Raw genomic sequence first — 27,452 nt, 5'->3', positions numbered from 1 at the left:
TAATGCTTGTTATGATTATCGCTATTGTCTAGAAGACACTATTTCAACGTGTTTATAGTTAGCTTTATTACATGTGATCATTAATAAATACAGAGAGAAGGAGAAAATGAGATAGTGATAGATCAAGAAGGCAGAGATACATATAATAAAAACCTCTAAAACGCAAAGAGAAGGTGAGAATAATAGATAGAAACTTAGAGATCGGTGACTTGGTGAATAGAATGCAATGCATTTTGTGTTATTAAAATATATAGGATGAAAACCTTAAACAAGCAAATTTCGGTCAAATTGAATTTAGAACATTAATAGATTTTTAGAGTACTCGCAATTAAATTATTCCCATTATAGAATATCTTCAGTTTTGAAAAATATGTATCATTTTTAGGTGAGAATACAATTTCTTAATCAAGTTCAACGCAAAATAATACATATTGAACGCGTTTCCGATGACTCTAAAATAAAAATTTAATATTTTTAAATAGAAATATTCGTACAGCAACATTAATTTTAACACCAAATTCTCAGATTATTTAAAACATTATTTTGAAAAAAATACTGTTCAATTTTTTGCATGAAGGTTCAGTTTTCTATATATTTGGTTCGAAATTCCAAAAAAGCGTTTATAAGCAATAATAGTTGAAAGCCGGCCAAGAAACCAAGTAGTGAATAGGTTTTTACGTTTTTTTTTATATATAGATAGTGTAGAACCCCTGGATACGGTGGCCCTACGATACAGTTTTTTCAGGTTACGATGTGGAATACGATGTTTTTCGGCCCCTGGTTACGGTATTTGCCCGCCTAACGTTGTTATTTATAATGTTATTTGATTATATGCACGTGTATTATATACTGTACTGTATTTTGTTACTAATTTTAATGCCGTACACTGGGGTTCTACTGTTCCAATTCTAAAAACTATTTGTAATTAGAATAAAAATAAACAATAACTAATATTTCAGAAAGATGGACCATGTTCAGTTTTATAGAGGTTTTTGTTTGGTGTGTAAATATAACATAAAATGATCTCGTTACTAACGATATTTTGAAATATCGTTTGTAAAAAAAAGATGTATATTATTTTGATTATTCGGACGATTATTCTCATTACTGTCTGATTACAGTGACAATGAGAAATCTAAGACAACTGGAAATAATGCTCGGATGAACAGAAGGTATATACAGCACTTAGTATTCTAAAATGGCCATCCACTTTAGTACTGACCAGACTCAACGTTACTTAGCATCAGTGACCTAACGGAAACCAATATTTCAACTTGATTATATCGTATGCAAAATAGAAAGGAAAAGAGTAACGTGGTTTATATATTCTCTGAAACATTTTCAGTAAGTGTAAAATGTAATATGCGGCTTCAATATGTTACATAAGCAAAGATAACGCATTTGTATCATTTGTATTATTTGGATTAATATTCCCACAACGTTTTGGCCGATGTAATCTCCGATCTTTTTCGTGTGTTTCTTATTATTATTACTCTGAAATGTGTACGGTATTTCTAACGGAACTCTTTATTTAATTACAAAAAAAAATTTATAAAACTAAACATGGTCCATTTTTTTTAAATATTAGTTATTGTTTATTTTTATTCTAATTACAAATAGCTTTTAGAATTGGAACAGTAGAACCCCAGTGTACGGCATTAAAATTAGTAACAAAATATTTAATTACCAAAAGTAGATTATTCTCGTCAGCTATGACCTCGTCAGCTATGACCTGGTCAATGTTTTAGGTAATTTTTATTTTATTCTTTTTAAGTACTGCCTGATTTGAAGATCAAATCTTCAATGTAAAAACATTTGAAATTAGTTAAAACATAGCACCTTATCCATTACGCAACGGAGATTATAAGCAATCTAACTAATGCAAATAGTCAATCCTTATCGTAAGAATTATGAAAAATCAAGATAAAACAGTTATTTCGCTTTGGTCAATAATTATTATCTCGGTGGAGAATTTTCGAAGGTTTCCCTAATTTTTCCAATGAGAATTTCTTTCTTAAAAATTTGAATATTAGTGTTTGTACGGGACTAACCCTAACCTCGTACTGTATACGCCTGTTTGTTTTTGTTTTTTGTTTTCTATTTATTTATTCATTTATGTATTTTTTTTTTCTGCGTCGTTTTCATTTCAAACAAGCCACCGGATTTCGAACCCCGGAGACAAGGAAACTTTTGTGAAAAAACAGACGACAAAACTAATCTAATCTTTTATATGGAACAAAGCCAGCATTTTTTTCCGTCTGCTACTGCAAGAACTTGCACTATAAACATTTTCCCTAATCGCCCTGTACCAAATAAGAGTATTATTTGCGTGCTTATCTTCACGATAACATTCTTTCTTAAACGGATTCATATGCTTATATTCTGTTTCTTTTTTTCAGACTTGCCGATCATCAACCAACTGAGCTGAACGTGAGTAACGAACATACACAGTCGTACACACAATGCACTCTTTTCTAACATAGTTGAACGCTTCTGGCTTTTGTGGAGGGAACTGCGCACGACCGCCGGCCTTAATAAGCATATTTGTTAAAATAATAGAAATAAAAAAAAGCATATTTTGCTCTTTTTCAGAAGATCCTCGCCAAAAATACTCCTTTCACCCCAAAAAGATAAATTTTGAGTTTAAAACCGTTTTGTTACTTACTTAAGCGGATGAAATTCATTCGTTTCATTAAGTATTTCCATAAAAAAAGATCAGACTAATTTTTACATATAAACTCTATGATACTTCACGATCATCCTAAAAATGAGATTCTACTTTTTTGGGCGAGTACATATAAACACTCTGCAAAGACTTGCGTGTATGAATTTTAAAATATATACCTTACATTAGAATTTAAAAGTTTCACATATAAATTTAACGTCAAATGATTACCGATTTCTGTGTAAGCAGTTTCTAACCAAATAGCATTTAAATGCATATAATTGAAACTTACTCTACTTTCTAAACCTCTTATTAGTCCGGTCACTCCTTAGTTCTCTCTAGACTTAGAATGTTCGGGAGTATTTATGTCCATTTATGCAGGCATGATAGAAATATGCGCGTTATTTTGCTTTATTTTTCATTATTAAATACCTTCAATTTCATTCTAAAGATTCTTTTAAAATGCATTTTATTAAACATGTACAATCTTTTATAAAACGCTGAATTATATTGCAATCTAAATGAACTAAATCGTAAAAATCGATCAATATTTTCCAAACTACATATTTCAAATTTAAGCGCAAGGGACTACATATAATATCATTTAAAACGTAAGCGTGTCATACTGATCAACGGACATAAAATATTATAAATACGGTTGGTAAAACGCATCAATTTCATCTTCGTGTTTAGAAATGGAAACGTTAGTTTAAACTGAAACGTGACCGTCCCACCATGTAATGTGCAGAAGTATAAGATCTTGCCAACACTAAACCATAACAACTTCAAACCATTTAATTTAAATTTACTTATTTTATTTTTGCATTTTTTTTAATAAAGAAATGGGGTAATTTGCATTATTTTTATTAATCCCATTCAATAAAAATTACCGATCGGTGTGTTGCAGCATAAATTCAATGTTTTCATTATTTTTTCTTTATTCGGGTTGCCACCGGGGAATAGCATCCTCGCATCTTTCTGCTTCGTGCTTTGTGGGTGTCTCTCCCTGGCTGCCTTAACAAAATACACATTTCTCATTTTACACGTATTCTCGTTCAACCAATCATAGTTTTGTATCTTCAAACACGGATTCGCTTTCTAACGCTTATAAAGGAATAAACAGTACTTTCCCTGGCTGCTGACATTAGGAGTTAACTTCAAGTTCTTATTCATAAACGTCACATTTCACCGATACGAAGAGCTAAGCTATGTCTGTGGACTCTATTTACCAAAAAAGTAGTGGAATGTTTAAGCGAAGAAAATGCACTTCTAATAAAATAAAAATCTAATAATATAAACGTGAAAAGCATAAAACATGGCGGTCAAGAAGAAGAAAAAAATAAAGCCTCATTTGCATCGTGTACCATTTGAGGAAAAAATAATTTCGATTTTACTAATAATGAATTCAACAATTTTTATGTTTATATGAAATCAAAATTCTCAAATTAAATATTTAAAAAAAAAATGGATCCTTATGTAGTAATACGCTTAATTATTACAAGATTGGTCATCTGCATTATTAATGATATAATGGTTTGTAAAATGTTTTAGAAATATTTTACATTTCTCTATTCAATAGCGAAATATTCAACTGTTTTGGAAAATGTCGAAGATTTTTCAAGTATGTTTATTTAGCTATAAAATATTCCAATATTAGTTTTTATTTATTTTTTAAAATCAATTTTCACCCCAAACAAGGCAAGTGTCACTTTGAAGCAGGGGGCTACTATTGAGGACATAATTTGCCGGGGCATTATGAAGGGAGATGAGTAGCAAGATATTTATTCACATTACACTTGAACTTCTGCATATCAGTATGTGTCTATTAGCATCTAAAGTAATTACATTACATTTTATGCATGAAATATTTAAAGCATTCTTTAAAATATGTAAGCATCAACACAATACGGAAAGTAATTTTAGAATTTGAAAACAATTATTCTCTATTTATGGACTACTAACTGGACGCCCGGTGTTGCCTGGTCGTACAATACGCTCCAACATGATAATTTAATTTATGCCGATTGCGCATGTATTATTATTGAATCAATCCTCTACTAATTATTATATATTAAGAGGAATAATTTGCTCAGTGGAGTAATTTGCAAAAATAAAAAAAATAATAATGATAATGTTGTTTATCAAATTCCGTCTGTGTTTGTTTAGAATATCACGTCAGCTGATTAATGTTTAGTTTTAAACTGTAAAAAAAAATGATTTGCGCTGATTTAAAATGTTACATTTTTATCGTAAATTGAACTCATTAATAAGAAAAAAATAAAATAAAATGGTGAGGGGCACTCGGGCTTGAACAGGGGGTAATTCGATCTGTATTTAAACGCTCTACCACTGAGCTATATTTTCAGATTACAGTAAATCTGTTTTGTAAAAGATTAAATAATTTGTTGACATTTTATTAACTCTCTTGGCCGGTGTAGCGTCAAATATTCCTCTGTAATTTTTTTCTTTTTATCTATAAGAGAAGGATTATTTTTAAGATAGATTTTATTTTTTTGATTTTCGATACTTATCGGGTGAATTTCTGTACAATACATATCTAAGAACACAACAAGACATAAAAATTAGCTTTGTGTGAAATGTGAAAAAATCAGCCGTTTCTGAACCTATGAGGAAGAAATTCACACACACACACAAAGTGACTTTTATATATAGAGATACTCTCACCGAATTTGCATAATTTTCTTAATAATATTACACTTATATATACTTTTTGAATATTAATATTTCTGAAAAATAAAATATACACAGGAAATATGGGATAGTACATATTATATTGGAAGATGGCTGAAGTTGCCAGCACGAATTTCCTGGTGGTTTTAAATAGAAAATAATCATAAAATTTAATCAGAAATTAATTCATAGCTGCACATGTAAAAGATTCAGGGGATTAATATTTTTCTAGTATTTTTTATGAGGGGTGTATTTTGTCCATAGTCAACTAATTAAAATATATTTGTCTGCAATCGACATATCCATATTTTATGTAAGAGAAATTAACATTGTTTTTAATTAATTAACATGTTTTTAAATATTTATTTTTATTTTCTTATTTACTTATTTAGCGTATTGCAAGTTCTAAACATACACCTATGAGAAGATGTTTCTTCTATACAAACAGTAAACATAATAATTTGGTAAAAAATGCTACAGTTAAAAGAAGGAAATCTCCAAGGTATCACCGAGTAGGTTCACTTTGTAAGGATCATGTAACTTATTCAATGTAATAATGTTAACTTCTTAACTGTAATAGAATAATATGTCTGGACAAGCTTCTGAGACTGACTTTCACTCCTGATTTGAAATGGAACACATACATCAAATATGTAGCCAAGTTCGCTGGATAAATGGTTGGATTACTCTGCCGCTCCTGCAGGTATCTCACTGCCGATGCAATCCTTTATCTGTATAAGAGCCAGGTACGTCCTTAAATGAAGTACTGTCACCACATGTGGGCAACAGCTGCTCGGCGAGCCCTGTCCAGCCTTAATAGAATTCAAAACCGGCTTCGAAACCTAGTAGGTGATGCCCTTTTCTCTTCCCTGCAACATCTTTCCCACAGAAGAGACGTTGCGAGCCTGTCTCTGCTCTATCATTATTTTTATGGCAATTGCTCACCTAACCCGAATCTCTACTCCCTTGCCGAACATTCACAAGACCACTCGACTAACTACAACAACTATAACCGATTTAACCCACTTTCTGTCTGTATCTAAATCTAAACCTAGATTCTATGAACAAAGCCTCTTTTCCAGAACTTCCCGTCTGTAGAACACTGTAGAACATTGTAGAACACTATTCCTCTATCTTGCTTTCCGGTTGAATACAACATGGTAGCCTTCAAATCCAGTGTAAACAAATTCTTGTTAAAACATCCCCATAAATATTCTAATTCTACCCAATTTACACTACCACCTTACATTCTCGAGTAGCCTTCAAGCTTTGATAAGTGGTCACTCCCAAATAAAAACAAAAAATATTGAATATGTTTTGTAAATTCATCTCCTAATATATAACGCATTTTATGTATAAATTATAATAAAACATATTTCCGTAAGAATAATGAAATGCGTTTTATGCATAAATTATGAAAACAAATTTGATGTATGGATTGTGATTTCATGTTAATTTAAATAAAACAAATTATTGTGTATAGGTTATATAATAATCTATTCATAAATATCATGTTTTGTACTATATAATATAACATAGTTTTGCATAAATTATAATATAATCTATCTATATATCTATAAAAGTGTACGTGTCTGTGTATGTATCTGTGTGTGTTTCTGTGTGTGTGTATCTGTGTGTGTACATTTCCCTACGCAATAACTCTGTCAATTTTAATCCACAGGCTCGAAATTTGATATACAGGGTACTGAGATTTGGGGAAATCTTTGTGATCGGTTTTCGGCCAGAAATTTGACTGGTAAGGAGTCAAAGTTCAACGATTTGACCTTTGAGAACTCTACAAAACTCCTCCGACAATTTTCGGTCTAAACACTTTGAAATTTTAGATATAGGTTCCTTGGACATGGATCTAACTTAATAACGTGATTTGAGCCCCAAACAATAAAAAGGGGTCATAAGTTTTAAAAAAATTGACCCCTGTGGTCTCTACGAAATTACTCAGGCAATTTCTGGTCTAAACAGATTAAATTTGACCTAAAGTGTATTCAGAGATAGGGCAAGCTTTTTAATCGGTTTGGGTCGAAAATTTTTATTTACCAATATATAAATGTATGCATGTATGTATGTTTGCATGCTTGCCTAAAACTTTTGAGAGAGGCGACGGATTTTAACAAGATCAGTAGCGTTTTGAAGTTCGCCGTTTCAGACGACAAATACCGAAAAATTGGCCTTCAACTGGACACTTTTATACAGGGGAGGTCGCTTTTTTCGCCGATATTTTTGAAAGTCATCCTCTCCTTTCGATTGTCTAGCCTTAATTTAAACATAAGTCACTTCTGGTTTGGCGGTGGTCGTAACAGCAAAGACGTCAGGTATTTTCCCGTTCTTTTGTTCCTTTGCGGTACAGGTTCGAGCCTGCCTTCCTACTACCACTTTTTTCCCTCAACATTCCCCTCGAAACACCCTGGCAACGCCGGCCACACATGATAGTATATCTATAAAAGTGAAAATGTCTGTCTGTCTGAGTGTGTCTGTGTGTGTGTCTGTCTGTGTACATTTCCCTACACAATACTCTGTCAATTTTCAGTCTCCAGACTCGAAATTTGATATACGGGGTACTGAGATTTGGGAAAATATTTGTAATCGGTTTTAGCTGTTTAGGGTTCAAAATTGAACGATTTGACTTTTGAGAACTCTACCAAACTCCTCCGCCAATTTTTGGTCTAAAAACTTGAACTTTTGGATATAGGTGCCTTGGACATGGATCTAACTTAATAATTTGATTTGAGCCCAAAAAATAAATGGAAAGGGGATATAATAGGGGTCAAAGTTTTTAAAAAAATGACCGCTTCGGTCTCTACCAAATTACTTAGACAATTTCTGGTCTAAACATTTGAAATTTTACATAAAGGGTATTCAGAGATAGGGCAAGCTTTTTAATCGGTTAGGGTTGAAATTTTGAATGTATTTATGAATGTATGTTTGCATGTGTGCCTAAAACTTCGACAAAGGTGACGGATTTTAACAAGATTAGTATCGTTTTGAAGTTCGACCTTTCAGACGACAAATATCGAAAAATTGGCGAAAAACATTAATACCTTCACCTTCAACTGGGCACTTTTCTACAGGGGGATCGCTTTTTTCGCCGATATTTTCAAAAGTCGTCCTCTCCTTTCGATTGTTTAGTCTTAATTAAAATCTACGTTACTTCCGGTTTGGCGGTCGTCATAACAGCAAAGACGTCAGGTTTTTTCCACGTTCTTTTCCTCCTTTGTGGTACGGGTTCGAGCCTGCCTTCCTACTACACCTCCAAACACCTGGGCAACGCCGGACAACCATGCTAGTTATAATATTAAACTGTTTTCGAATAAATTAAAATCTAACACATGTAAATCATACTAAAATATTTGTTTTAATTGTGAGTTTATTATAATGTGACAAATGATTATGTAAAATTTTATGATATATTATATATACATTGTGTTTTTAATATATATGAATAAATCTATGAATTGCAACGCACTACATATTATGTGTAAATTATGATAATGGATTATATGTACTAATTTAACTTTTTGCTGAGAATAATAAAATCAAATTGTATGAATTATATAGTTTACGTTGACAATGTGTTTGGCTCTTATTTATAATATGTATACATACATTTTATGTATGTAATACATAATTTTATTTATACATATTAATATGAAAATATTTGTATCATTTTATTACGTATAATTTGATGAGAAATTTTATGTGTTAAATATACATTGGCGCAATTTATGAATACATTTTGTCTCTGAATAGTTTTTCTTTATTAAAATAAAATGCATTTATGATGGTCAACGAATATTTCACATTCCCATATCTTTATTGTCATCGAAATCGATGAAATCGTTCATTTTTCGATCAAATCGATTGATTGGCTGTTCTAATTGTGATGCACCGGAAGGAAGATAACATACCTCTTGCAATGACGTTGTTTACGATATACAGTCTACATTGCACTGTAGAGAACCAACTGTTGATTTTATCAAAATATTTTATATATAATGGCGTAAATTAAAGTTTAAAATTCAAAAGCCAAGCATCGTTTTGCAATTGTGCTCTAAACAGAAACATTCATTTTGAACGCGCCCCTTTCATATCAAAGAATATACTGTTGATTTTATGAGTCTTGCCTACTAATTGGGCAATGATAATCATTTGGAATGTAATTTTAAAATGAAACATTCTAGTATCATGGTGCAATTGTGCTTTAAACAGAAGCAGAAACATTAATTTCGAACGCGCCCCTGCAATATCAAAGAAATTACTGTTGATATTATACGTAAAGTCTCTCGGCTTGTGTGGTAATAAAATTTCTCAGATGCACTTGTGATGGAAGGCTGTGTAAGTTGTTAACTTTGATCAAAATCGCTGGTCATTTTTTTCATCGGATTATCGATTACGATACTTATCGATGATATTCCGATAAAAAAAAAACAATCTAAGAACAGTAAGAACCACATAAAGTACTTTCGTGTGTAATGTAAAAATTGCCCAGCCATTTTGAAGTTGGTGTGTATCTGTACACACTGTACAAATGCACACCGATTAAATCCCTTTTATATAATGGTAGATAGAAATATAACTGAGAGATTTAATGTATAATACTTTTACTAATTATAGTATATCACTTATATATATATATATATATATATATATATATATATATATATATATATATGAGAGAGAGAGAGAGGATAAATAACAAAATGTTATATTCCAAAATTCATGATGTTGACCATCTTATAATTTATTGCTTTAATTCAGTTGACTTATACAATTCTTGACAGTATCTGTTTTGTAGCGCAAAATCAATCACTTAATTATTATCTTAACCAGTGAATTTATTATGCTCTTAACTCAGCAGAAGAAATAGCAACAATCAATCCATCAAAAGGAAATGAAGTGTGATTTGACATTATTAAAATCCGAAAATTGGAAGAGAAGCTGCATATACCTTTTTTATTTTTCCATTACGCCATTTTTGGGAATATATATATATATATATATATATATATATATATATATATATATATAATGTATCGCCATTAATAAGTAAACTCCTATTAAAAGTACATAGTTTTATTTTAGACATAGATTAACTCTCTAATACCATAGAAAACACTACATATAATAATTAATACATACAATCAGTTATTAAATTAGATAACAAAAATACATTTATTTTATTTCAGTTACGCATCCATATTTGAATTATAACGAACATATTTGTTCTAAAAAGAATATGAATTGCATTATATCTTTTAAAATATATTAACGGCTAAATGCTGTTATAAAAGTTTTACTCTTTTTCACAATGCTATGCCCCTAGTTTTTGAATTTCCAACAAATTTTTTTGTTTCTGAAATTGAACATGGCCATACATTTCATTGAATCAAAAATATATATTCAAATATTTGTACTGGATTTTTTTTTCCTTATTTCATTCATCGAGTAGAAGTCTCGCAATACACATTGATGAACAGATAATTTTCTTCCCTTTCTATCTCTCTCTCTCTCTATCTCTATCTCTCTCATATATATATATATATATATATATATATATATATATATATATATATATATATATATATATAATTATGATTCTTTGGGGGCACAGAACTTAAATATCGCAATCATGAAGGGAATATTTTGTAATTCATGATTAAAAACGTATAAAATAAAGTAAAACGGACGCAGAAGAGAAAAGAAAAGAAGAGGGGGACCGATTTCGCTCTCGCTTTCTCAAAGCTATATCGAGGGATTCTTTTTTTTATAGGGGGATCGAAAATACGTAGAATTTAAGATAAATTACGTTGCTTCTCATTATGTGTGGGAAAATTTTTTAAAAAGATGGAAAAGGCGATTAAAATAAAGCAACATTATATTACTCAAAGGTCTTAGAGGCTAATCACGCTCAAACCCAAAAGGAATCCTCTCTGTTTACAGAGAGCAGGCATTCTTAATCAAACATGAACAGTCTCCAAGATCTTTAAATGCTTACTCATTATTCTATTCAAAGACCTTGGAGACTGCTCACGTTCGGTTGAGAAGGCCTTCTCTCGGTAAACATATAGAATTCCTTTTGGGTTTGAGCGTGATTAGTCTTCAGTATCTTCGAGTAAAATAACGATGATTAATTTTAATCACTTTTCCCTATTTTTTTTTCGCACACATAACAGAACGCAATGTAATTTTATCCTAAATTGTACATATTTGCGATTCTCCTTTTTAAAAAAATCCCTCGATTACAGCTTCGAGAAAGCGAGGGCGAATTCGGTCAATTGATTCCCCCTTTTTCACTTCCCCTCATCACCCCTTTTACTTTATTTTAAAATGTTTTTAATCATGAATTATAAAAGTCTTCCCTTCATGATTGCGATATATATATATATATATATATATATATATATATATATATATATATATATATATATATATATATATATATATAAACAGAATTATGCATACTTATAATATTGTGATTATACTTTCTTTTTATTAAAACATGTACAAAATCTATGAATGAGTTTTGTTTACTTAGTAATTTTGATATAGAACTTTATATGCATAAAATATACTATAAAACATCTTAATGTATTATTAAGTAAAATCTACGTGAGAATATAAAAAATAGCTATATCATTTTTTAAATTCAGTTGTCACCCCAAACAAGGCACAGTACCACTTTGAAGTAGGAAGCTTTGAAGTATCCGGGACATAAGTTGCAGGGGTATTATGAAGGAAGATGAGTGGCAAGATGTCTGTTCACATTACATTTGGACTTCTGCATGTCAGTACAGTTGGGAAAGTAGAATCCCGGAAGGGAGTTCCAAAGTTTAGCAGTCTGGGGAAGAAACTATTGGATTAAAAGGCTTTCTTACACCTAGGGAGCTCTACTGTGAATGGGGTGGGATTTAGCTGCTTGTCGGGTTTGTTGAGAGTGTTCACGCCAAAGGGGTGCAAGTGTTTGTAGTTCATCAGAGCATTCACCATTAAAATACTTGTAGAACAGGCAGAGGGATATAACATTTCGTCGATGTGGCAGAGGCTGAAACCTAGATGACAGTTCAGGACCTATCAGCTTGGCGACTGTCTTTTGAACACTGTCAAGAAGTAAGAGACAAGTAACAGATGCACCAGCCCAAATGTGACCACAGTACTCCATACATGGGCGAATGGTGGCCTTACAGAGGTACAGGATACTTTCAGGCGTAAGTAGTTTTTTTAGCACAGTAGAGAGAGCCCACCCTCTTCGCAGCAGCATTGGCAATGCTCTCAATGTATCTATTCCAGTTCATGTAACCTGTAAACATTAGGCCGAGGAGTTTAAAGGAAGTACTTTCGGATAATGTGTTCTTGGCCATTGCTATTGGTGGTAGATAAGGTTTTTGGTAATTATTGAAGGAAACAAGCTTAGCCTTGGCAGCATTGAATGTGACCCTCCATTTATGTCCCTATTCCACTACAGATTGGAGGTCTTTTAGTGTCTCTGCCATTTCCTTAGATATGTAGACATTTTTCCCCCTCGTGCCTACCATAGAGAGTGGTATCATCAGCAAATATACCCATCTCAGAGGCATTATTATCATGGAGGTTATTTATGAATATCAAGAATAATAAAGGTCCAAGGATAGACCCCTGAGGTACCCCCGCATGTATATCAAATTGTTTAGATGTACGACCGTCGAGGAACACCTGGATTTTCCTCTTACTTAAGAAGGATTTAATTATATTATGTATTCTTCCAGTGATACCATATGATCTAATTTTCCTTAGAAGACCATCGTGCCATACCCTGTCAAAAGCCTTAGATATATCGAGGGCTACCACTCGTCCCTCCTTTGTTTTGTCCAGTGAACGGTATATACGTTAAGAGATTACAGTTAGTATATCTGCTGTGGAACGGGCTTGCCTAAATCTATATTTATTGTCAGTCAGGAGTTTAGCATCTGTAAGGTGATGGATTAGAGCTTGATTAATTAAGGACTCAAATATTTTGGCGAAAAGCGGGAAAAGGCTAATAGGGCGATAATTTAATGGGTCAGTTCTTTCGCCAGAATTCTTAGAAACTGGTACCACGGAAGCGGTTTTCCAGCAGTCAGGAAGCAAGATTCGTTAAGGCATTTATTGAAAAGTTTGGAGAGGACTGGGGCAACCTCGGCGGCGCATTTTTTTTAATAGCACAGTCGGGATGAGATCGGGTCCACGTGCTTTTGAGGTGTCTAGTTTTCTTTATGATACCATACCTGAGAAGGGGTGATTTTACAATCATCTACTGTCGCGTCTGTCCGCAAAGGAAAATAAGGGAAGGAGTGGTGTGCCGGGTGAAGTATTAAAGTATTTTGCAAATTTAATGTTAAATATATATTCAGAAATATTTAGAAAACAGGAAAAAAACCATGTCAAGGTATTCAAACACAAGAATTCGACAGTAAAATAAAAACAACAAAATAATAAAAATCAGGTTTCGATAAATAAAATACATATCGATTATAATAATTATTTTTATAATACATACGTATACTCTTTGTTCAGTATGAGACTCCAGCCGCATGAACCACTTAACCTAAAACAGTCTAAAACGGCCATCTTATTGCCATGAACAGATAATGTAATTAAGGAAAGGATACACATGTGTACATTGTTATTTAAATATATTCTACACCTATTTATTATATACTTTATATTTCGTAAATAAACAAGATAAACAAAGTTGTATAATTAAAAAAAGTGTATTAGCAAAAGTATGATAAAGAAGTACACGTACACTGCGATGGATATCTGCTACGAATCGTTAACCAATAAGATTTCAATGCAACTATTTTTATAGTCCATGTATAAGTGTCTTATTCCTCAAACGGATAGATCAGATTATCCCATAATGCAATCTTACAATAATTTCCTGGTGCTATAAGTTTCTGCCTGTTTGCAGTTATGTCAGTTCAATTAGTAAAGTGGGTATTGCATATCAGTAATAGCAGTTACTAAATCTATTAAGGATAGCGGGGGTGGTACAGAAGTTTTACTTGGAAATGTGTATTTTAGAGCCTGTTGTGAGCCATACATTCCTTATTAACGCACTAATCAGCAAGAAAATCAGTTCCACTCCATGAAGCATATTTGGTGTGATTTGTCATGGATTCCTAAGCAGTCCATTTGTAGTATCGCGTTGTTTTGAGTAACGGCTTTATAGTATTGTGCCAAGATAGTAACTCTTATCACAAGATGATATGTGTTTACGAGTAAGCTATTGACATCCGTCACACACTCATCAAGAATATGTCAAAATGTAAGGTTTATTGATCTTCCCTATCTGGAAAGCGGGTTCAAGAAGTAACAATCTATGAAAATGTGTACTATTTTCATTTGGGTCTGTATTGCTTGATAATTCAAGCCATTAAAATCCTCAAGTACACGTATTTCCGTGAAAGAATGTTATGAATATCAGCTGTTCATCTCTCTTGCATAAAAACAACCCATTTTTTCTCTGATGATTAATACTTTTATTTCACATTACATTATCCCGTGCTTACAAGTCATCCCTATAGATTGTTCCTTTGTAGTGAAAAGTGGATGAAGATCTTAGAAACATGTCAGCTTTTATTCGCAAATAAAACCCAGGAGAGAATATATAATCGTTTCCTTCTACATAATATCACTCTATGTCGTCACTTCCTGCTCACTGCGTTACGTTCCGACGTCAGTTATTATTATCTTTACGATATACTACACGTATATTACGTTATATCAATATTATTACTTTCAATACCTACCTTCAAGAAGCATGCTAATATATTGACGACATTTATAGTTTTTTGATTGTGCATTCACTGAGAATTTGTATAAAAATCTGTAAAAACTTAAAGGAACGATGGAAGTTACGTCAGTGACAGAAATTCTTGATGACACGTCGAATAAGATAGTCAACTCACTCTTGTTGACTGTCCCTCTGAACAGATTCAAGTTTGTTAAGTGCATGTGCGAAAAACAGATTATATAATGCTTATGTCACTTTGAGGTACGTACGTAATATCATTGTATTCGTAAAAAGCAAATACATTTTAAAAAGGAACGCTGAAGCCGTAAATAAAAATATAAAGGTGTTGTATTATTAATTACTTCGAATAAGATTGCTAGCAAACACGAAAAGTCAAAAGAGACAGAACAAATCTATACACTGCCACAATCATCGCTGCCATTACTACGTAGAAGAGGAATAGCGATTAAGCTTACTACTAACTGAGCTGTTGTCCGCGTGTCAACAAAACGCAGTGTTTTACAAGTAACGCATATAACCAAGTAGGTATCACACTGCTTACCAAGCTCCAATATCTGTACATCGCCGCAATCTTGCATTCTTGTTTTTAAGTACTTCATCGAATCGTGTCCCAACAAATTTGCTGCACTAGTATTTTCTCAACTTAAATAGGACTGATTAATCCGACAAGTAGGAAAATCACATCTCTTCATAACCATATGTTGGAAGCCTTTCTATTTCAATAGCGTTTTTTCTCGGAACGCTTGCCTTTAATATTAACATATATATTTCGACTGTATCAAAATGCGGTACTTTAAATGTGAACAAGCATCCTGCTGCTCTAGTATAAATCTGATCCCTAATTCGCACTCACCCCTTAAGTCGCAATGGCCGTGTACGTTGTTTCGAATGAATTCCAGTAAACAAGGATATTGTAGGATGCAAGGTACTACTCTGTTTTAACGACGTTAATTATTAGTCGATAAACAAACTCTTTAAATCTTTATTTAAACAAAGATCAAACAGCGAAAATGGCATCAATTAATCAGAAGGAAAATAAAATCGTTTATCTTTCACCATCTCCCGGTAGTGGGTTCTGCCTTGCATCTCCCAGTAGTGGGTTCTGCCTTGATAGCGGTTGATAACCACTTCCTCGTTCTGCATCTGAGATGAGATACATCAAAAAGATTTTAAATAAGTCTTGAACTGTATAAACGTAAATTTGGCAATTTAGCAGAGTGGTTACAATTTAACAAGGTCTGACAGTATCGTATGATAATGCTGGTGATAGTAGTTATGACGTCTATAGTCCATATTTACTTTTCTCCCCACGAGGGCAGAGTTAGATACAACAACAAATTGCAAAGAAAATACAACTATACAAAAAAGAAGCACTCTTAATTGTGAAAAGAATACATTTTTCTTACAGACCGAGGACAAAATAGATAAAGTATATCAGAACAGATACTACACAGCCAAAAGAACAAGGAGTTAAGGATTGATTTGAGGCTTCTGGTATTTATTTCTCTTCCACAGCGAAATCTTACTCAAGGTCGATACGTGGATTTAAAGAGCAACTCTCTAGAGAAAAAAACATTCTAGCCATAGAAAACAAGTAGTTTGGTAATCCTATCGACATTCGCCGATTAGGGAACCTCAGGCGATTAGTAATAAAATAACCTAATCTTAAAGGGTGAAAAGGCAAAACCTGAGAAGGTAAACCTCCTAGAAGTGTATAGGACCATACATCAGCTAACAGAGAACAAATCAACTCCACAGTGACTTAAATGTTTGTAGCTATAAGAGGTGAGAAAACATCTTCTGGTTGGAACAAACACAGACATTATGTTTATCTCCCTCCCGCGGCGAGGTTCTTACATAACGTCAGAAGATGGGATTTAAAGAGTAAACACCATAGAGTAAGAGCATTCTGGCTTACAAAATAGAATGTTTGGGCAGTTGCATCTACTTTCGCTGGTAGGAGCACTTCAGGCGAATAAATAAAACAATAAACTAAACCATTTTTAAAGAAGGCAAAGTCTGGGTGTGTAGACCTCCTAGATCTGCACATGGCAATACACCAGTTAACGGGGAACAAATCAACTCCACAGTGGCTTAAACGCTTGTGGATGTGAGTGGGGGACATTCCCTGACCTCAGTACAAAGCTTGATTTGAGATTTCACAAAGAGCTATTGTAAAAAGTTTAACTAATTACTCAAATAAACGTCAATAAAACAATATTTTTCTTGTTTTTTACTATGTGAGGTGAACAATTCTTAAGAAAAAAAATGGATATTCTTGCGTCCTTGCTCATTAGTAAGCGACAACACATGTTAACAATCTACCCGAATATACATCGAATGGATGAACAACAAACCATTCGAATGCGCCAGATGAGACAGGCTTCTCAGGTGTATTGCGTGCTAAGGCACAGCCAATGGAACAGAATCAAAGATCACATGAAATCTGTTGTAAAAAAATGTAGCATCTCGCCACAAAATTTGAAACTGAATAGAAGAGAATGCACTACCGAAGGACGGCGAGGGTGGCTAAGTGGTTAGCGACACAGACTGACAACCTTGGTGTTCCAAATCTAGTTCGTTCCATAGAAACACTTCCACTTAGGGATGCTGGTAACCTTCTCATGGTCCCTCCCGTAAGAACACGATATATTTAGATAAAGAATTCTTACTAGAGAGATACAGAGGACAACTAATACCACATCATACGAAATGAATAAATGATGCTCAACAATAACCCAAGCAAAATACGCTAATCGTATCCTCGGCGTTTCGGTATTCAGGATCAGCCTTCTTAGTCATTTGACATCTAACCAGAGAGAAGGAAACACATTCATCCTGGTTTCAGCAAATTCAGCAACGATTTTTTTCTTACTACTACCACTACTAACCATTTTTGCCCAGAGACAGCATACATTTTCTAGTTCATATAATGAGTCAGAGGCAGCCTTCCAAGCGGACGACAAAGAGTTTGATACTCACTTGACGCCTATCATTGTTTTGCTGATGTTTAAAACTTACACTGAGCAAACATTTCCCCCATTATGCTGCTTCCTGTGCCACTCCGTTTTAACACAATCTTTTCGTGTCACTGGGTTTTGTCGAGAAAGTACTGTGATTGCCTTGTCTTGAAAAGGCCTTTCGCAGTCTGGTATTTACATAGGTGAAAAAAGGCAGAAAATAATCATCCAGTGACTCAATGTTTATTTTTGCAACATTTTTAGACACTTTAATGTTTGACATACGTGATATCTTATTGCCGTTTAACTACCAATTCACCCTTTTTATATGGAAAACACCTATCTGTACAAATATATATTTATCAATTTGTTTGTTTCAATGTAAGCGTGTACACACACACACACACACACACACACGTATATATATATATATATATATATATATATATATATATATATATATATATATATATATATATAAGCTTGAAGAATCCTAGAGTGGATGAAACGCGGAATATTCAGTGTAGCTTAATCGCCATATATATTTTATAAATGACTATATATATATATATATATATATATATATATATATATATATTTTACACAGTGATCACCACTCTTTCTCTCTCTCTCTCTCTCTCTCTCTCTCTCTATATATATATATATATATATATATATATATATATATATATAGAGAGAGAGAGAGAGAGAGAGAGAGAGAGAGAGAGAGAGAGAGACGCATCATAAGAATAATTTACAAAAAATAAAAACGAACTGTTCATATAAAGCGTGCTGTGTCAAAATGTTCGGCGCGATTTCAGCCAAATCGGCCCATTACGTTCAGAAAAAAGAAATGATCAGAGTAAATGTTGAATTAATGTATTCCTATTAATCACTATTAACGCCTATCTGCATCGAAAGGATATTATAATACTGCACGTTATCATAACAAATATTTATACAATATTTTATCCACATCGTATTCGCAGTTTCCGAGAAAAGTGAAACGCAGTAAATAAACAGCCATACAGACTATGAGAAATATAATATAGATATATTCAGGCAGTAATTTTTTTTTTCTGATTTATTAATTTGACATTTGTCTGTCATGCATTCGACCATTTTTTCTTTTTTACTTAATTCGATTCCAATAAAACAAAGAGGTGATAAAACAAAACGAATTGACGCAGCATTAACCTTATTCGAATTGAGTAGGAAAAAGTTTCTAGGGAATATTAAATTCACGGTAAAATTTTACATTAAGGCCCGTCTCACGTTCGTATATAAGATTTTTTTTTTGTAGATTTAGGTGTACTAAAAACGAATCTCCAAAATGTTTCCGTCGCAAAAAAAAAAAAAAAATACTTTTTTATGATATCAAGAAATTACTTTTTCGAAAAGTGGGTGTTCAGTTTTCCATCTAAATTTAACTTAAAATGAACACCCGCTTCTGCCCACCTCAGAGAGGGGGCATTTTTTGTGTGTTTATTGGCTAAAAGGTTTTTTCGATTTCTTTTTCTATTTTCATCTTTCCATAAAGACACGAGGAAATAAAAAAAAATAAAGAAAAATCGGTATTATTTTACTTTAAGGCTCGTCTCACATTCGTATAGAAAAAAAATGTGTAGTTTTCGGTGTCTTTAAAAGAATATGGTAATCGTTTCCGTTGTAAATTTACCGTTTGTATGGTATTAACTTCTTAACTCTAGTAATATTTTCCAACTGACGACCCAGCCTTCATTTACACTACGCACGAGCATAAACGAATCCTGTTAAATGTGCACTCGCGTGCCAAACTGCCTTGTCACAGTGTAGTATTGGTGAAAATGTTTACTTAGAAGAAAAACAAGTAGTTTTCCAAATATGAAGCCATATAATTCTATGTTATCACGAGTGGCCATTTTGTACATGCAAGCGTGCACGATGGTATTAACCCCTGATTTCTGGGACTCTTTTCCATTTCACAGCCTAGCCGTCGTTTACGCTACGTGCGAGCATAAACGAATCCTGTTAAATGTACACTCGCGTACCAAACTGCCTTGCCACAGTGTAGTATTGGCGAAAATTTTTAATTCGACGAAAAACAAGTAGTTTCCCGAATATTAGAACATGTAATTCTATATGTTATCGCGGGTGACCATTTTGTACGCTTAAGCGCGCGCACATGGTCAACGCGCGGGCATCGACCATGTGCGTGCTTGCGCGTTAATACCATGCAAAATAAATCAAACAAAAAACGTTTTAGCCAATAAACACACCAAAAAATGTCCCCCTCTCAAATGTCCAGAAAGTGGGTGCTCATTTTAAGTTAAATTTTACATAGAAAAGTGATTACAAATTTTTTATAAAAAGTAATTTCTTGACATCATAAAACTATTTTTTTTTTTTTTTTTTTGCGACGGACACGGTTTGCAGATTCGTTTTCAGCACACCGAAATCTACAAAAAAAAATATTTTATGATATACGAACGTGAGACGGGCCTTAAAGTAAAATAATACCAAATTCACAAATTGCACGAAATCGCATGTATATCCCGATCACGGCAGATGGCAACGTTAGGTTTTGCAATTCTTTCAGGGAGGTGTCAACATTCAACATGGTCAATCGTGTGGTACTAACCCGACTCAACGTTGCTTAACTTTTGTTATTTAACGAGAACCGGTGTGTCAACATTATTATGCCGAACAAAAATGATAAACACAATAATAACGTTTGATATATTATAACTGTCTAAGAATGCAAAAACCTAAATCAAAATTCATTATGCTATTATTCATCAATATTACTCAGTACTAACAGGACCTGGTTAACCGGCGTTACCCGGTGTTAATATGCCCCCCCACGTTTATCAAGTTAATGTACTCTGCAGCTGGTGTTGTTGTTGTAGCCCAACCACAAACCTCCTCACGTTAAGACCGACTTTCAAAATGGATACCACCAACCTCTCTATGTTAAGAACGGCTTTCGGAATCAACTTTTGTGAGTGAGGGTGTAGTTGGTCAAAAAGTTGCCCAAAATGTAACTTTGTTAATCTCTGTCACGATTCACACGCGCAAATAATATGAACGAACCAAAAAAGTTGGTGGTTGCTGTGTCGGTCAACCCGTGCGTACAAATCTGGCGGGCAGGGTATGATATTTATGTTAGCAAGGCAGGAGTTTAGGTGGCAAATTACTCTCGAACCTTCTATCACTTCAAATGAATTGAATTCATGTAATAATGTGTAACTTACCATGTAAACATGTAAACGGTATTGAAAAAAAGAAACACTATAAACAGGATGTTTTATAAAAATAATGAATAATTATTATTATTTCAAACAATATCTACAGAATTGTGTTTATAGTATATACAATATGAATAGAACAGGTTATAAATCCCAACAAATAAATCTATGTAAATTTTAATCTTATACAACAGAAACAGACATTTTATGGGTTTTTGAAAAAAATATTGTTCACAATATGTTAATTAGGTTTGTGGCGTGTTTGCGTTTAAACATAATTAAAAGTAACTAAATTATACTTAGGTATTTTTCATATATACATAAAAGCAAACTAGAATTGTATTTTGGGTTGTGACCTATGCTGGTTCATAAATAGACCCAAAATGCCTCTAAAAACGTATCACTGGGCGTGAATGAATTAGTGACACAAATAAAATGAGTACAGAAGTGTATGTGTAACACGGCTGATTCTCTCTCTCTCTCTTTCTCTTCCTCTCTCTCTCTCTCTCTCTCTTCCACTCTCTGTATCTCTCTACTCAATCTGTCCCTCCCTTTCTTTCTCTCTATCTCTGTCTCTGTCTGTCTCTCTCCCTTTCTCTCTCTTCTCTCTCTCTCTCTCTCTCTCTCTCTCTCTCTAATATGTTATGGGCTAGGAGAAGCTGTCAGGGTGATCACCCCTGGTTAGAATCTACGACTCTAAAATGGCGCTTCACCCTACGTTTTCGTAACACAGAATAAAAATTTAAAAAATATCTAAGGTCCGTCGGGTGCAGATTTGTGCCCTAGAATGACAGGTTATCTATGATTCATGAGTGACTAATTTAACCTTGAACAATTCAAACTCAAAGCAAGAATGACAATACGTGGATAAAATATCATAAGGGTTTGATTAAACATGATTGAAATTTAATGCAACACCTGAATGGATTGGGATGAGGGCGAGTAAACGAGAAAATAAACAATAAAAAAATAATGAAATCAAACGAAAAAAAATAAGGAATAAAAAAATTGACATGAATGTCGTTCTGGAATAACAGTTCGGAGAAAAAAAATGAACATGGATGGAGGCAGGGGTTGGGTTTGGGAGACGGCGTATTAGAAATGGGGTACTTAACTGCCGATAAAATACATCGTATGGCCAGCGTAGCTTCTTTCTTTTTTGCTTTTTTTTAATTACTATTTTTAAAAGTTTGTGAACGCAGATACATTGCCTTCTGTAGGCTTTTTCCAATTCATCGATATTATCTTATCGACCCGAAACTTGTACGCAATGGGCGTCATTTTACATCATTCCACGTGCGTATCATTTCCAAGCCTATTTTTTTCTGGCCGTTGAATATTAAGTTTCTTTTCATGGCGGTTTGAGTTTATCCTCGGAACAGTACGGAGATGATTCGTCCATCATATCTGGTCACTGGTTTCCTCCATTGCTTTTTAACATAACGGCGCGAGGGTTTTTTTTTTTACATCCGCTTCCCTTGTGGTCTTGACCCAAAAAGGATCGGGTTTTTTTGTTTTTTTTTTCGTTTTTCCCGCTTAAAGATTTTTTTTCCTCTTCCTTTTCTCTTTTCTTATTGCTGCTACTGCTTTCTGGCGCATCGGTTTTTACACAGTGAGAGACGAGGAGTGAACGAAGGGGAAAGAAAGGTAGCCTGTTAAAGGTGGTGGTAGCGTTCTCGTTGCTAGCGCTGTTGTGTGTGTGGGAGAGGGGGCTTGCTGTTAGCGATGTCATGTGTAAGAGCGGGGGTGCTTGGTAGGAGTCTACGTTTGATTTGAAAAAAGAGGAAGGAGGTCACTACTTGCAAATATTTAATCATTTATTTATTATCTTTTCTTTCGTTTCTTCTCCCTCTATGTCCCTCCCTATGTATATAGACATGCATATATCTCCGCGTGTATTTGCTTCCTTGTTATCTTGCTCGCTAGTCAGTGAAACCTGCAAGTTCATGGTCACATGCCTGGTCGTTTATGCCGGAATGAAAGTGGTCAGTAAGTCAATGTACTAAGCGAAGTATTATAATTAAGAAATAATAAAAAAAGCAATTAGTGTGGTTTACGTTCTGATGATGCGGCCATGTTTGTCACTATCAAGCCTGTTCTTTTATTTATGTACGTTTGTCTTCCGGAATAAGTGATTTTTGAATTCGCAGCCGATAAAAAAAACGAACTGAATGAGGAAAAAATTGTTATTTTTGTAAATGAAAAAGCAAAGGTAATAGTTTGTGTATGCGTTTATGAACTAGTTACGAAGACAGACAAGGCAGTTTGTGTATAATTTGTATAATAGTATCCGGTGTACAGTAGTGGTGCTATTAGTACTTAAGTTTTAGAGGGGAAATTAATAACTACTTCCTTGTAATGTATTCGCGATCGTGATGATGTTTCTCCTAGGATAGAATGCAGCATTTTAATATAACGAATATATGTGCATGTAACGGTGTTCTAAAGTCACATAAGATGGTAGACAATAGTTTAGATATAATAATATTGTATGTGTCTTCTGTTATCGCAAACCTACTGCATTTTGTTCCAGAGCGGAATTTCTGCAATCAAAATATTATATACAGGATGATGTCGTAAATGTTTCAAAATCAATGACGCATTGCACTCCCAAGAATTTGACTTTCTTAAAAGCAAAAAAACAAGAGATGAAAACAAGGACACTCCACGGTTTCATCTTTTTAAGTTATTTTTTTCCTTTAATTTTTCTTTCTTATGTTTTTGCTGATAAGAAAATGGAAAAACAGATTATCTGATGATAAAATGTGAACACAGAGTTCGTGGCTTGATCTGTTATCATTTTTCCCGATGTGACAGAAATATTTTACATCCTTATTAATAGATAATCATTAATTGGTGATCGATTTTATTAAATAACTTGATTTATCGATTTCCGTTTGTTCAGAACCCGGAATTGACTGGTGACACGTATAAATATCAGGCTGATCTGGATTGGATCGATGCTTTCGAACTACATAAAGAGATCGAGGTGATGCGAGCAAAAGGTGAGTATCGATTCTACTGCGACCGACACGTCTTTGCACGTTTACCTTCTAATTAAGCAGAAGAAAATATCGATTAAACTCATATTTCTATTCAAACTTGTATTTCTATTGTAAGTAAAGAAAACCTCAGGGTGTCAAGTTGAATCTACATTCATATTTTCGATAAACATTCTTGAATTGCTGCTTTTCCTTATATAAGAACATAACAGTAGTATTTTAATATCCGTTCGTACTTTTTGTGTTACGCTTTTATTTGTAACAGAACTTGATATGAATAAGATTAGGAGCTATTAGTCGCGGAAGGGTATGAAATAGAACGAACATTGACAAAAGTAATTCACCGTCTTTTTTTCAATGGCAAGTATCAATAAGCATTCCCAATCATCCCGCTTTCTCCTGACAGTTTTAATCGGATCTAGTTGAATGTAGTTGGTGCACTCCCTCCATGGTTATTACTGTCCTCTGTAACCCTTAATGCCTCTTTTATTCATGGAGGTACATTATGGGAGATTTAGTAGTTTTAGTTTTTCGAGGTATGTGTAATCCTTTCTATATTTTGTATTTCAACTTATGGTTAATGTTTCCAAAACGAAAAGACGCAATAATATAGAAAACGAATGATGATATTCTATATAAAAGGTGTTTTAGAGAGAGAGAGCTTTGAATCGACAATTCTTTTTGCTTTAATTGCACATTTGACAACTATTGGTTATTCCGAGTTCAGCTTGGGTGTTCAATTCATCATGGATAGACTGATACATTAGCAACGTTTTCAAAATTCAAATTATACGATGAATCTACTGAGAAAAACATTTGATGAACGAATAATTTCACGAAAAGGACTTTCGTTCGTACCTTATAACCCCATTAAATTATTTGCTTTGTGGATATGTAAAACTATATGCCTATTCTGATAAAGTAGACACACTAGACTATTGGGAAGACAATATTTGGCACGTTATTGCCGAAATGTGATACGTAAGATTTGTCAAAATTTGACCTCTAGATAACATCATATAAGCGCGAGCGTGTGGGCTATGTGATCGAAATTATGTTTAAATCAAAATACTAAACATTAATCGTTAAAATAAACCACATATTTGTATGAGGTACACATTTTGCTGTGCTTTATTTTAATTTAAAGTTCGCTGCCTCTAGGTATACACCTTTTCCATAACAACTCTCATTTGTTTTTGTTATTCTATTTTTCAGACCAAAACTATCCCGCAATTACGCTTGAATCAAGTCGCTGTCTTTTAGGTTTACTTGATGTATCCTTTCATTGCAACGAATGGGTAATGCAATTGCATTTTCTTACTGTAAAAATAAAACGAAGAGAGGAGTCAACCTGTTTAGAGCGACACTTTGTCTAAAATGAGCCTTAAAAGTGTTTATAATATAAGCGAGTAAGGGTGGAAGAGAGGGGGAAAGGGTGTTACTGCTTTCCACTGCATTTATTTCGTTCTCTATCTATCTTTTTCTCTCATTCTCTTTCATCCTCTTTCACTATATATATATATATATATATATATATATATATATATATATATATATATATATATATGTATAAAGAGAGAGAGGGTGGAGAGAGAGAACTATATATTCATACAGTGAGTAGCAAAAATATTTGGTACATTGTTTTTTGGTATTTCTCAAATAAAAAAATTAAATATCAAGTTAATTTTAATGGAAGTTACACTCAATCTTTGAACAGATATTATTTATTTAAAAATAAAAGGGAAATGAAGATATACTTAGATGACAAATATTTATTTACAGGAAAATCAAATACCCATATGCAAAAGTAATTAACACACTGTCAAATATCATTCTTAAGCCGTAATTTAATCTTACTATAAAATTTCAAACAATCAGAAGGCACCCCAGTGTTCTGGCTACTTACAGGTCAAAAGATAACACCTTTTAGACACTGGCAAGTTGCCTCTTTCATTACTGTTGTAAAATGGTTTTAAAACAGGAATTGATAAATGATATGAGCCGGGAAATCATAGCAAGGTATAAACATGGAAAGGGGTACAAGAAAATAGCTTCAGAACTAATTTGGGACTGTCGTGAGAAAGTGGAAAACAACGGGTGGTAATACTAAAAATCTTTTCAGAAGTTGTCGGCAACGTAAATAAAATGATGTTACTGCTCGTTAAATTTGCTCGTAACGTGAAGAAAGAACCATTTCTGACTCGTTCAGAAATACAGAAGGATCTTCAGAAATCGGTATTGAAGTAAGCAAGGACACAAGCGATCACTGAATCGTGTCGGTCTGATCACTGAGAAAGAATTCCTTGTTTTTTCTTAGATATGTTAAAGATCGTTTGAAATTTGTTTATCAAAGAGAATCGGATGGCTTCTGTGACAAAGTTATTTGGTCAGATGAAACAGAAAATTAAACTTTTCTGAAGAAACATGCGCATCCGTATATGGAGGAAAAGGGGCACAGAATTTAAACCGTCTAATACCGTACCCAGTAAAAATTTGGAGGTGGAAGAGTGGTGATTAAGGGCTGCTTTTCTGCAAATGAAGTTGCAGGAATAGAAATCATAGAAATAGAAAATGAATGCAAAAATTCACGAAGATTTTGTCAACACATCTGTTCCAAAGTACCGCATATTTAGGATTATGCCGCGATTTTATCTGCCAGTAAAACAATAATCCCAAGCACAAGGCGAATATAACTATTAACTGGTTTAGGAATAATGGAATCAGTGTTCTATAGTGCCTAGTCAGTCACCCGACCTAAATCCCATCGAAAATCTGTGGAAAACTTTGAAATTAAGGGTGCATGCAAGAAATCTCAAAAACATCAAGAAATTGAAGGAAATTTGTGAAGAAGAATGGTTGAAACTAAAAGTAATTGATTGTAAGGAAACTAGTAGTTAATTATATGAGTTTGGAGACCGAAAAGCAGAACAGAGGATATGTAACTCAATATTAGTAAATGTATTAAATACTTTTGCATATGGGTGGTTTGAGATTTTTCATTAATAAATACTTGTCCACCAAGTATATCTTTATTTCCCTTCTATTTTTAGAAAAATACCAGGTGACTTTAATAAGTTTCCATACTTTTTGGTATGGAATATTTTATATGATAGTACACAC

General features: G+C 33.4%; 1 protein-coding gene across 1 annotated transcript in view; it reads left to right on the top strand.

Annotated features, from left to right (window-relative positions):
* Positions 1–27,452, top strand: part of LOC145297479 (calpain-11-like) — a 151,792-nt gene that overhangs the window by 100,255 nt on the left and 24,085 nt on the right. The window contains exons 13-15 of the mRNA XM_080143349.1: positions 2,400–2,430; positions 24,236–24,335; positions 25,548–25,606. Coding sequence (XP_079999475.1) covers positions 2,400–2,430; positions 24,236–24,335; positions 25,548–25,606 — 190 coding nt within the window. The remainder of the gene's footprint in view (positions 1–2,399; positions 2,431–24,235; positions 24,336–25,547; positions 25,607–27,452) is intronic.

Source organism: Euprymna scolopes, chromosome 18 (genome assembly GCF_053919585.1).
Source record: "Euprymna scolopes isolate OS-2025 chromosome 18, ASM5391958v1, whole genome shotgun sequence".
In the NCBI taxonomy this organism is placed as follows: domain Eukaryota; kingdom Metazoa; phylum Mollusca; class Cephalopoda; order Sepiida; family Sepiolidae; genus Euprymna; species Euprymna scolopes.
Note: the sequence above shows the minus strand (reverse complement) of the source record. Positions and strands in the feature narration are given on the sequence as shown.